We start from the raw sequence: 12,801 nt of genomic DNA on the forward strand, positions 1-12,801 counted from the left end.
TTCACATAAGATGAAGAGTTGAAAATGTACAAGGTTTATTAATAAAAAACTATGAGCAATATTAAAATGATTCCATTATGACACATATGTAACGAAGGGGAGTTTTTTAAAGGAGGTGCATATTTCACATGCTTGAATGAGTTTTAAACTCATAAAAATTGAGATATTTTATCTCTCCTCTCTCCTCATTCAAGTCTAGTTCTAAAAAGTTAGCTTAACTGACCTAAAAATGGTCAAAAAGTGACCTAACTGACTTGGAAAATTCTAGAATCAGTTTGTTTGGTTAGGAGCTCAAATTTTCCTATAAATAGAAGCCTCCCCTTGTTGAAAAAAATATACAATGTCTTATGCTTTGTTACTCTACTCCACCTAAGCCAAAACATATAGTGTCTTATGCTTTGTTACTCTACTCCACCTAAGCCAAAATATATAGTGTCTTATGCTTTGTTACTCTACTCCACCTAAGCCAAAATATATAGTGTCTTATGCTTTGTTACTCTACTCCACCTAAGCCAAAATATAGAGTGTCTTATGCATTGTTACTCTACTCTACCTAAGCCAAGAACTGTGAATTCTTTAATAATTCACTTGTTTTTGATACTTCTCTCTTTTCTTCAATTCCTATTGGTGGCTCCATCAACATACTAAACCAATTGATTGGTTGGGGGCCTCTACCGTGAACAAAGAATCAAGCAATTTGTAAGGTAATTAGTGAATATTGATTTTTTCTATAATTTCTCAATGTTTCTCTCTTCTCAACCCCTCTCAAGCTTGAGAAGCTTAATTGGTATGGTTTTTTAAATGCTATTGAAGTTAATTGGTGAATAGTAGTGAAGAGTTACATAATTTAATAAATGCTATTGAAGTTAATTTTCATTTATGTTTAAATTCTAATGGTTTTTATGTAATTTCTCTCTCTCACTCAAGAAATGGTCATACTCATGACCCATTCTCAATCCAAATGAAGCTTTACATAAAGCTTTTCCTTAATCCAAGATTAAGCTATGCTTGAGGCCAAATTAATGGCTTTTTTCTATGCTTTTAGTTTATGCATATTGATGATTCAATCCATTATGGATTGATGATCCAATTAGAGACCATTCTAATTATTTCCTTAATGATAAGCTTTACCCCTTAGAAAAATTGAGATTTATCAGTCATAGCAGCGGAGCTATGGCAAAATTTTTATAAAAATTACGCATAAAATAATTTCATTCAAAGCATAAAAAGAGGACTTCCTACCATATTCTAGGGACTATCATCCTAGATTAATTAAAAGAATTTTATTATGCATGGAGATGTGGATGTATGCATGTAGATGTAGATGTATGGATGTGAGTGTGAATGTGGAGGTGGATGTATGCATGGAGATGTGGATGTATGCATGTAGAAGTAGACGTATAGATGAGGATGTGGATGTATGCATGTAGATGTAGATATATAGATGTAGATGTGGATGTGAATGGAAATGTGGATGTATGCATGTAGATGTAGATGTATAGATGTGGATGTGGATGTATGCATGTAGATGTAGATGTATAGATATGGATGTTTGCATGTAGATGTAGATGTATGGATGTGAGTGTGAATGTGGAGGTGGATGTATGCATGGAGATGTGGATGTATGCATGTAGAAGTAGATGTATAGATGAGGATGTAAATAGAGATGTGGATGGATGCATGTAGATGTAGACGTATAGATGAGGATGTAAATAGAGATGTGGATGGATGCATGTAGATGTAGATGTATAGATGTGGATGTAAATGGAGATGTAGATGTATGCATGTAGATGTAGATGTATAGATGTGGATGTGGATGTATGCATGTAGATGTAGATGTACAGATGTGGATGTGAATGTGGAGGTGGATGTATGCATGTAGATGTAGATGTATGAGGAGAATGTGAATGTGGATGTGGATGTGGATGTATGCATAGAGATGTGGATGTATGCATGTAGATGAGAATGTACGCATATAGATGTGGATGTATGGATGTGAATGTGCATGTAGATGTGGATGTATGGAATGTGGATGCATGAATGTGCATGTAGATGTGGATGTGAAATTAGATGTATGGATGTAGATGTGGATGTGTGGATGTGAATGTGGATGTGGATGTGAATGTGGATATATGTATGGATGTGAATATACGATATGTGATGTGAAGGAATATGAAGTGTTGAGATGGAAAATGATGTGATGGGATGAGTATACATATAAATGGAATATGGAATAAGTAATGTGGATTGATGAGGGATAATGTGGAAAAATGAAAGTAAAAATAGAAACTGTATTGTAAACTATTTGTAAATGCTGTTTGTAAATGACTGTTTTATGTCAAGATTGCTGGGGGAGCATTGTGACTATCTTGTGATAAAGGTCGTGAGACCTAACTGATAATGTTGCAACTGCTGACGGAGAGTCAATGAAGGACGTCTCGCGTAGCAAGGTCGGCCGAGGTCTTGACCAGCCTCGGTGCGATTAAAATGGTGAGCTTCCGGTATGGTGGATGAGGGGCCAAGGAAGCGGCCTATGAGTGAAGCGCTAGGTCACCTGCGAAGGATCCTAGAGGGTGCTGACCATACGGTGCTCGGGCTCTGGGTCGCCTAGGATACCCACGCGTGCGTCGAGGAAGATATTGGAACAGAGTTGGAGTTGTTTTCTGAAATCGGGCATGGATCTGGTTGATTGACCTTGCTGGTCTTCAATGGATGAGTCCATGGCTCTTTATATGGATCTGTTGGTTGATCTTGCTGATCTTCAACGAGAGTCCATCTTGATAAGTGATTATATTGCCGAGTATTATGGGCTAGGGATTAGGAAACGGCCCCTGAGTGGACAGGTGGTGAGCGTCCTAGTTGCCAATGATGCCATAGATACTCTGATGAAGGAATGATGGAAAAATTAAGAATCAATTGGATAAATTGGAAGATGGTGATCAGTGATACTATGGTTTTATTAAAGGATTGTTTTAAACTGGTTGAATCTGTGAAAAGGCAATTTCATATTGGGTGTGTGAGTGGTGTGACTAGTTTTATTTTGCATGAACATCCGGCTAGGGGGCCTTGGAACTCTTTTCCTTGGTACCCGGGACAAAGCCTAACCAAATTACTAATTGGATCCCATCACTACAGTGGTTGGGCGGTTGGCTAACCCATGGGATTGGATGGGGTTAGGCTGGACTGATGGATCCGTAAATCGAGACTCAAACTTTTGTTTTTACGATAGATAAAATAAATCCCGGACAGTAACTGTTCTATGGATAGGAATCAATGGCTGTGCCTCTTGAATGGGGAAAAAAGCGTTGATCCTAATGATCCAAGTGCAAGTTTCTTCCTTGATCTGACCAAGTATCTTATAGATGCAATTGGATCAGCTCGATCAGAAATGACCTTGACTACGTTAGAGTAAAAAGTTATCCTGGTGGAATCGCCCGTGCTTTCCGGTAAAGGGAGTTTTTCCGGGTTCGGTTTTGGAACAATCGACGGATTAGTCTCTTATCCGGATATCCGTGGGTGAGGCCCCGAATGTGGGACCCCTGTCCCGCGCGAGAAGTGCTACTTCCGCTGTTAGTATCCCGAAGCTGTTGCTCGGTGGGAACAGGGGGATCTTACAGTTGGTATCAGAGCCAAATTGAAGGCTAAAAAGGATAATTAAATTCTTATCTGAAATTGGTAATAAGAATTCAGAAACAGCATTTTCATAATGTATTTTCAGTCCGTAAGCTTCTTTAATGAAGAAATTTTAATCAAAGAAATTATTTTTTATAGATGGAAGTTCCCCATTTATCTGGTATTCCCGACCTCACCCAGTCTCAAGATATGATTGCATTTGCCTTCGAGCATCTCATCTCTTCCGCTTCAACTCGAATAAGCCAAGCGAGACTCGCACGCCATTTCAAGGAATTATATTTTCCTAATCTAGTGGAGAGACAACAGCATAAGTGGTTTGCAGGGCTATATATCCACGCCCCTTGCAACCAGCATGCAATGCTGAGGCAGAACCTCTCATTGGCCATGATCTTGATAAAGCTGCAAATGGTGCGTGGTATCATTCTATATCATTCAACGCCTCAAAATTTCAGACTTGCTTGTCGAGTTTATAGACTCTTTAATCGATTTATCCCTAAGGAGAAAATAAGAGCTCCCTTCGCAATTAGAGAATTATGTAACACGGCATGACTATGGCCCAGTACCGTCATCTTATGCGTCTCCCGAGGAGATTTTGAATATTAGAGCCGAGCCACTCTATGTACTTATTGCAACTTGTATATAAATATACAAATGACTTCCTGTTATTTAAGTGATTGTTTACGGACGATCGAAAAAAGAAAAAAAAAATCTGTCTATCAGACATATGTCATAAATCTCCAATAAGATCAACTGAGGAGCCAATTATGTCTAAAATTTATCAAGACGCACAAAAGGTTGTAATTGTGTGATATAATTCATACAAATTGTTATTCAAACTGAAATTCATAAATTAGTAATTAGGACTTCAATTAGAAAAACCGCAATTATATAGAATCCCTGACTTACTTGAGGCGTAGACATGATAGTATTTACCTTATAATTCCAAGGGCCGTGACTACCCGTATATACCGAAAGTATACTGCAGCTCTTTACTGACAGTATATACGAGTAAATCTAAGACTTGAAATTATAAGTGTTAATGCTATCCAGATGATGATTTCGAATGTGATTGATATGATTTTTAATTCTGTTTGAGAATTGATGAATTGATTTGGATTCTGATTGAAAATGCTGATTGAAAAATGTTGATTTTAAAAATTAGTTGAAATATAATGAAACCACAATGAGGGGGAATGGGACGAGTCCCTGTGATGATATTCATAACTAGAATGATGATAACGAATTCAGCAAATCACTATGAGATTAGTGGGTTGTGCTGTCAGATTGCTACTGTTAATACTTGACCGGTAGATCAAGTTAAGGGATGTCAAATTGAGAACTTGCTTGACTGAAATTTTCGTGGAGGAATGTTCCGAAGGAAACTTTTCGGTCTAATGGACCATTATCATGTTAAAGATATAAATGATATAATCTGAATGAATTGTTATTTAATGATGAGTTCTATATAAGGGACATTTATCCCAGTGTTCTGTTGGGTTAACCAGAATATAAGGAACCCCAGAATAAAATTGGATCTTAAGAATAAGAGCTGTCCTCTACCTTGCGAGATGAGGACATCTCGCACTTTTTTAAGTGGGGTAGAATGTAAGATTCCTCCCCACCCTTCGAGGTATACAGGAGTAAGAATCTCCCTTTCTGATCTTATAATTATTCCCTCTCTAAAATAAAAGAAAGTTTCTGTTTTAAAAAAAGGAAGACCCTTTTCCTAGAATACTTCTCAGGAGTCCCACCTGTTTTAAGGATTTAGAACAATGAGTTCAGAAGTGAGAATCGGTGTTTTGGATATCAAGGTTTTGGTTTTCATTCGAGTACGGCTCAAAAGAAGTTCTTTATCTCTTGGGGAGTATAAGAAGTTATCCCCCAGATATTGTGACCCTTATATCTGAATTCAATATGAAAGTAGGTGACTTAGCCTACAAGCTTCTTTTATCTCCTCATCTCAAAATTCTTAATGCCTTCTATAGAAAAATGTGTCAAACTCAAATCATGGAAAGACGGTAAAACTTCAGTGGCAAGTTACCGTTGGCTTCTAGGTTACGCTAGCTCCTTCCTTTATATAAGTCATAACTTTTACTTGTCGCTCACAATAATCTTACTCCCATCAATCTCCTTTCTTTCTTGATCTCCTTCATGACTTGGCAACAGGAATTAGTTTTATCCCTGATGATTTCTCACCTTCAAGACGCAAGAGAGTCTGTGAAGAAAGACTTTATAGAACAGTATGAGCGTTCACTTTTTCCTCACCTAGGAACTTCTGTAGCGCAGACCAAATGGCGGACCTATCAAAACATAACTAGGGTAACACCCTGGGGTCAGCAGCACTTTCGTAACAATGTCCGCTTGGCCATGGTTATTGAAGCCTTGGGTTTGGGTCCCCGATACTACTGCGTCATGAGATCAAGGCATCTTGGGTTTTCTGAGCGGGTCTTCTTACTGGCGTGTTTTCTTCCTCATGAGAAGATATGCCTTTATCCCGTTTTTGGCTTGCCTCTCAGAGGTCCTTTTGTTAGATCACCTCATACCACTGAGATAGGTGCGGCAATAACCAGCAGAATCATTCCCATAGATGAGTTACCCTATACTTGTGCAGCTTGTGAGGACTGCTTTTGTGACCATATGATGGACGGGCTTATGGAAGTGTAAAGAGTTCTTCTATCTTTACTGTATAAGTTCCGAGAATGAATAAAGTTTAAATCTTGTTCTTATCTTGCCCTCTTTAAGACTTTTCTTGGTGGTTAATCTTGATTAAAATTTTCCTCTAAGTCTCATATTCGTGCATCTTGCGAAATTATTCCAAGTTGCGAGATGAGGACATCTCACGTTTTTTAAGTGGGGTAGAATGTAAGATTCCTCTCCTAACCCCCTTTTTGATGTCTAGTATATTCCCCTATAATCAATTCCTTTTCTAAAATATAAGAGATCTTGTTTGTGGCTGTTTTAACCTAGAGAGAGAAAATATTCTAGAGAGAGAATATTCAGATTTTGAATATTTTTGGATAGAAAAATATCTCTTATAATTCAGATGAGTTCCCCTGAAACAGAAATTTAAAAAGAATTTTCCAATGTGCAATTGGAATTAATTGGAAATAGGTATAAAGAACCTTAGCCTAAGGGTCTAGATTTTCAGGAATCTTTAGACTATGGTCCAATTAAGGTTTCTATGGGCCAATAGCGTCAATCCATGTGTAGGGAGGAGATAAATCCAAATTGTAAAAAGAAAATACCCAAAAATGAGTAAATGCTCACATGAGGTGAAGAGTTGAAAATGTACAAGGTTTATTAGTAAAAAAACTATGAGCAATATTAAAAATATGAGATATTTTGGGAATAATGATTTTATTATGACACATATGTAAGGAAGGGGAGTCCCTTAAATGCTCACATAAGATGAAGAGTTGAAAATGTACAAGGTTTATTAGTAAAAAAGTATGAGCAATATTAAAAATATGAGATATTTTGGGAATAATGATTTTATTATGACACATATGTAAGGAAGGGGAGCCCCTTAAATGCTCACATAAGATGAAGAGTTGAAAATGTACAAGGTTTATTAGTAAAAAAAACTATGAGCAATATTAAAATGATTCCATTATGACACATATGTAAGGAAGGGGAGTTCTTTAAAGGAGGTGCATATTTCACATAAGATGAAGAGTTGAAAATGTACAAGGTTTATTAATAAAAAACTATGAGCAATATTAAAATGATTCCATTATGACACATATGTAAGGAAGGGGAGTTTTTTAAAGGAGGTGCATATTTCACATGCTTGAATGAGTTTTAAACTCATAAAAATTGAGATATTTTATCTCTCCTCTCTCCTCATTCAAGTCTAGTTCTAAAAAGTTAGCTTAACTGACCTAAAAATGGTCAAAACGTGACCTAACTGACTTGGAAAATTCTAGAATCAGTTTGTTTGGTTAGGAGCTCAAATTTTCCTATAAATAGAAGCCTCCCCTTGTTGAAAAAAATATACAATGTCTTATGCTTTGTTACTCTACTCCACCTAAGCCAAAACATATAGTGTCTTATGCTTTGTTACTCTACTCCACCTAAGCCAAAATATATAGTGTCTTATGCTTTGTTACTCTACTCCACCTAAGCCAAAATATATAGTGTCTTATGCTTTGTTACTCTACTCCACCTAAGCCAAAATATATAGTGTCTTATGCTTTGTTACTCTACTTCACCTAAGCCAAAATATAGAGTGTCTTATGCATTGTTACTCTACTCTACCTAAGCCAAGAACTGTGAATTCTTTAATAATTCACTAGTTTTTGATACTTCTCTCTTTCTTCAATTCCTATTGGTGGCTCCATCAACATACTAAACCAATTGATTGGTTGGGGGCCTCTACCGTGAACAAAGAATCAAGCAATTTGTAAGGTAATTAGTGAATATTGATTTTTTCTATAATTTCTCAATGTTTCTCTCTTCTCAACCCCTCTCAAGCTTGAGAAGCTTAATTGGTCTGGTTTTTTAAATGCTATTGAAGTTAATTGGTGAATAGTAGTGAAGAGTTACATAATTTAATAAATGCTATTGAAGTTAATTTTCATTTATGTTTAAATTCTAATGGTTTTTATGTAATTTCTCTCTCTCACTCAAGAAATGGTCATACTCATGACCCATTCTCAATCCAAATGAAGCTTTTCATAAAGCTTTTCCTTAATCCAAGATTAAGCTATGCTTGAGGCCAAATTAATGGCTTTTTTCTATGCTTTTAGTTTATGCATATTGATGATTCAATCCATTATGGATTGATGATCCAATTAGAGACCATTCTAATTATTTCCTTAATGATAAGCTTTACCCCTTAGAAAAATTGAGATTTATCAGTCATAGCAGCGGAGCTATGGCAAAATTTTTATAAAAATTACGCATAAAATAATTTCATTCAAAGCATAAAAAGAGGACTTCCTACCATATTCTAGGGACTATCATCCTAGATTAATTAAAAGAATTTTATTATGCATGGAGATGTGGATGTATGCATGTAGATGTAGATGTATGGATGTGAGTGTGAATGTGGAGGTGGATGTATGCATGGAGATGTGGATGTATGCATGTAGAAGTAGATGTATAGATGAGGATGTGGATGTATGCATGTAGATGTAGATATATAGATGTAGATGTGGATGTGAATGGAAATGTGGATGTATGCATGTAGATGTAGATGTATAGATGTGGATGTGGATGTATGCATGTAGATGTAGACATTAGGAAAATTCTGGACTCAAAAGAGGGCTGTTTCAACAATAATATAATAATAGACACATAGATTGAGTGACATGTAATCTACGAACGAGATTCACCGGTGGTGGGACCTCTGTACAAACCCACCCAAAACGTGGAGAAACTCTTATCTTCATGAAATATTAAAAAAAACCATCACCTTGTCTTAAAATATTTAAAACCGTTTTTTTGTCAGAAACTAACACAATAAAAGAATGTTTTCCACATTCCTGTGTTAGACGTGGAGCACTAAAAAATTCTTTCCACCACCCCTACAACTAATGAAGCTTGAATGCTTGGAATAGCTAGATACACATTCTCCCGGTTATTCCCTCAACTTGGTTCCACTTTTGAATCTTGAAACATCTTTGGCGCCCAAAAAGAACACACCGTCCCTCATTTCATCCTCCCTCCTTGATCCACAAAAGCGGTTAGCCCAGTCATCCACTTTCTGCTACTTCTTCTTTCTCATACGTCTGTTATTCTATCATGGCACCCGAAAGTGGACTGAAACGAGCAAGGAGCAGTATCTCATCTGTTGTGTTGTATAACATAAAAGACGAGAACGAAGAATGGATTCCCCAAGTATACAGGAAGTACTCTTGGGTCACTATGCAGCCAGGAAAACAAGGCCACTACCGAGTGAAGGGAAAGGCATCTGAAGACTTGGCCAAACATTGGAAAGGAAGGATCCTTGACTTTAAGATGGCACCAGGAGGGAAAACTGTCAAAGAAGTGTTGATCCAGCATGTATTCATGCAAAAAGAGATTAACGTGGGACCATTGGAAGGACTTCCAAGACACAGACCACATTGTAAGTGCTTGTGTTTTGTATTTCAATGTTGCAAATAAGGTGATTGATATACATTTTTCTGCCTTGCACAGATTTGTACCCATCCAACCTTCAGGAGTGGGAGCCTGCACAATGCTTGACGGGGTTCTTGAATGTCGTACATGGTGAGGTGGGGGAACTTCAATATGAAGGTCGTGCACCAAGTGATCTCGCAAGAAGTAGAACATATTTCTATGACTCATTTTATACCTTGCCCACTCAATCGAGTCGACATGGAAAGTTGGAACGTATTCCGTTGCCCGCACTTGATAGTCCGGAGTGGCCATTGCTTGACACAGAAGTGATAGAGTCATACAGGACCAAAATGTTTAATGATATTAAATGTGCTATGAAGCCTAGCATTGGTGCAAGAAATGTGCACTTAAGTTTGTTTGTTCCAATTGCATGCTTTGTTCATTTATTTTCTGATTGTAAACAATTGAGAAAAACTAGAACAACTTTTGTGTGCAAAGATGTAGATGAAGTCTGGCTTGATCATTTGTTTGACAAAGGTTGGAGAGTGAAATCATCAAAGGGAGATGATTTGATCGAATGTCGATTGAACACCTCCGACATTGCATTTCGGTGAGTGTTAAAACATTAAAATGTATTTTTGTGAAACAGTTACAACGCTTATTTGATTATTCTCGGAAAATTATCCTAATGATATTTTGGAATCAGATACTATATTGCCAGGCAACATCTGTGCATGTCATTTACTTATAGAAGGTGGCGATGGATCAACAACAACTGGGAAAGCATGGACCAAGATACAAGAGATGGCAGCCACTCTTGCTTGATAGATATAGTTATGATTCGACAGGGTCACCCATCTTTGACATTGGAAGTGGAAGAGAATTGGACTCTCGAATATGTTAGGAAGGAATTAGAAGTAGCTATTCAGAATCCTCCAGATCAATTTTGCTTCAAGCTCGATGGTCGGAAGCTAAGTAAAAGAAGAGAGCATCAGATCATTTGTAAAGATGTTGCAGCCCCACATGAATTGGAGGCACTAGAAGATATATGATGTGACCATGTATACGGTGACAATGTATTTTCCATATGCAATAAACTTATCTATTCAGAACATTGCTTTTGTAATGCTTTATTGTTTAAAACAATGTAATGAAGGCAAGAATTCCCCAATTGAATTTTTATGTACACAAAAAAAGGCTTAAAGTAAGAAAGCAAGCAGTGAAGGAACACAGTAGCAAATTTGATCCTCTGATTTTCAAATGATAAGTGTATTTACATTTGATGTTCTCCCTCCAATACATGTATAGCTGCATATTTACGAACGTACATTTGTTGGAAGAAGGAAAAAACTATTTATGGCTGGAACCCATAGGTATCGGCTTCAGGATGGAGCCAGGGCTCTTCTCCTAAGTATGGAGCCCATGAAAGAGGCTCAGACGGGCCTATCCCCCCTCGTGGATTGGGCGGGATGAAGTCCACTGGCCCGTCTGGAGGCATAACTTCAGCGACCTCGATCAATTTCGCAATCGTTTCCTCCCTAAACGTTTGGACGTCTAGGTCCACGTAGCGAGACATTGATGGAAACTGCCATCACAATTCATCAAGGCATAAATAAGATCAACATGACAATATATAAGAAGATAAACAAGCGCACAAATGCGTATGGGAGCTGAAAATGCTTACATCCTCTGAAGGGAGCTGAAAAATGCTTCGTAGCAGCAACATTGCATTAAGTGCAACCCTCCACCCACAACTGTAGCCATCTTCTTGTTTGGGGACACTAACCCTACGGATGGTCGATCGATCCAGGGTGTCGATGTCCATGCTGAGGCTCTCGTAAGCTGCCATTAGTTTCCTGACTCCACTGTAAACAGAGACCAATCATTATCCTGATCAATCCGGACTTCTAACTCAAACAATAATATGTATCTTAATGATTTTTACTTACAGCAAAACATTTCCATGGACACCAGATGTCGAATTTGCAAGGTAAATGACATTTTCTTGCACGTCGACTAGTAGAAGACTCCAATGGGAACTGCACAATAGAATTCTATTAGTTTCAATCCAAAGGAAGCACTACATAACTCGTGTACGGTGATTCCTATAAACATCATGCGAGAGAGAGAGAGAGAGAGAGAGAGAGAGAGAGAGAGAGAGAGAGAGAGAGAGAGAGAGAGACAAACTCACTTTTCATGATATGCCAAAAAAAATACTCGGGCATCGTCCAGCTGGACCTCCCGAAACCAGTTCAGCACATCGAGGTACGGAACTGCCTCTACTACCAACAGTGTTGAGACCAGTGAATCAATCTGGAACACTCGTTGCTGTACATCCTCGGGCAATAGCGAAATAACAAAACTTCACAAGGAAACATATCAAGAGTGAGGCATCAACTTTAAGAGCCAAGAATGAAAAATTGTGGGAGGACAGAGAAAAGCGTATACCTTAAAATACATCTGAGCACTTTGTCGTTGACTTCAGTTTTGGGATCAAACAAAATGTTGATTTCTTCAGCATGAATCGGGAAATAACATCTATGCCCTCTAATATTAAAGGGTACATAGAACTCCGGCAACAAAAATTGCAGCGCCTCCCGATTCATGGCGTGGAGTGCTCGAACATTTTCCCTTTTTGCTTGCAATGCAAGCATTGCAGCTTGATGTTCCCTTTGAGCGCTTGTCATTAAATTTGCCCGAGTCTGATGCTCATGATCTGGACCTCCCTCGGTCACCTCTTCAATTCTCACTTTTTGTACAGGCCGGACATCCAAAATTTGTAACATTCGTTCATCAGTAAACGTAACTGGTCTAAGTGACTTATCGTATCTGAAACGAAGGGCTATAAGGCTGAAAAAATCTTTGTCCATTACTGTCACCCTGTGTGCGTGGGCAGCAAGAACGTAACTATCCAAAAAAAATTCGATCATCCAATCTTCTGTGGCCTCTTGCAAGCAAAACAAGGCCGATGCCTTCCACCTAAACAAAATTCCATTCTGCTCACAAATTCTCCTGGCAAGCCTCTGGAAAGGCAATCTGGGAATAGCAGCTGTCGGGTGCTTCATAAACTTTTTGATTTCTCGCAGGGCTGCCGAATGCTCTGCG

The 12,801-nt window shown here is 38.0% G+C and overlaps 1 protein-coding gene across 1 annotated transcript; it reads right to left on the reverse strand.

The window, feature by feature from the left end:
- Positions 1-10,954: 10,954 nt before the first annotated feature.
- LOC147630810 (uncharacterized) lies at positions 10,955-12,058 on the reverse strand (the record flags this gene model as incomplete). Its single annotated transcript, XM_086810847.1, has 4 exons — positions 10,955-11,281; positions 11,381-11,561; positions 11,646-11,735; positions 11,888-12,058. Coding segments are annotated over 4 exons (673 nt in total), but the record flags the coding sequence as incomplete, so codon positions are not given.
- Positions 12,059-12,801: the final 743 nt, after the last annotated feature.

The sequence above is a fragment of the Cibotium barometz genome, chromosome 16 (assembly GCF_041138505.1).
Source record: "Cibotium barometz isolate CiBa-2024 chromosome 16, ASM4113850v1, whole genome shotgun sequence".
Lineage (NCBI taxonomy): Eukaryota > Viridiplantae > Streptophyta > Polypodiopsida > Cyatheales > Cibotiaceae > Cibotium > Cibotium barometz.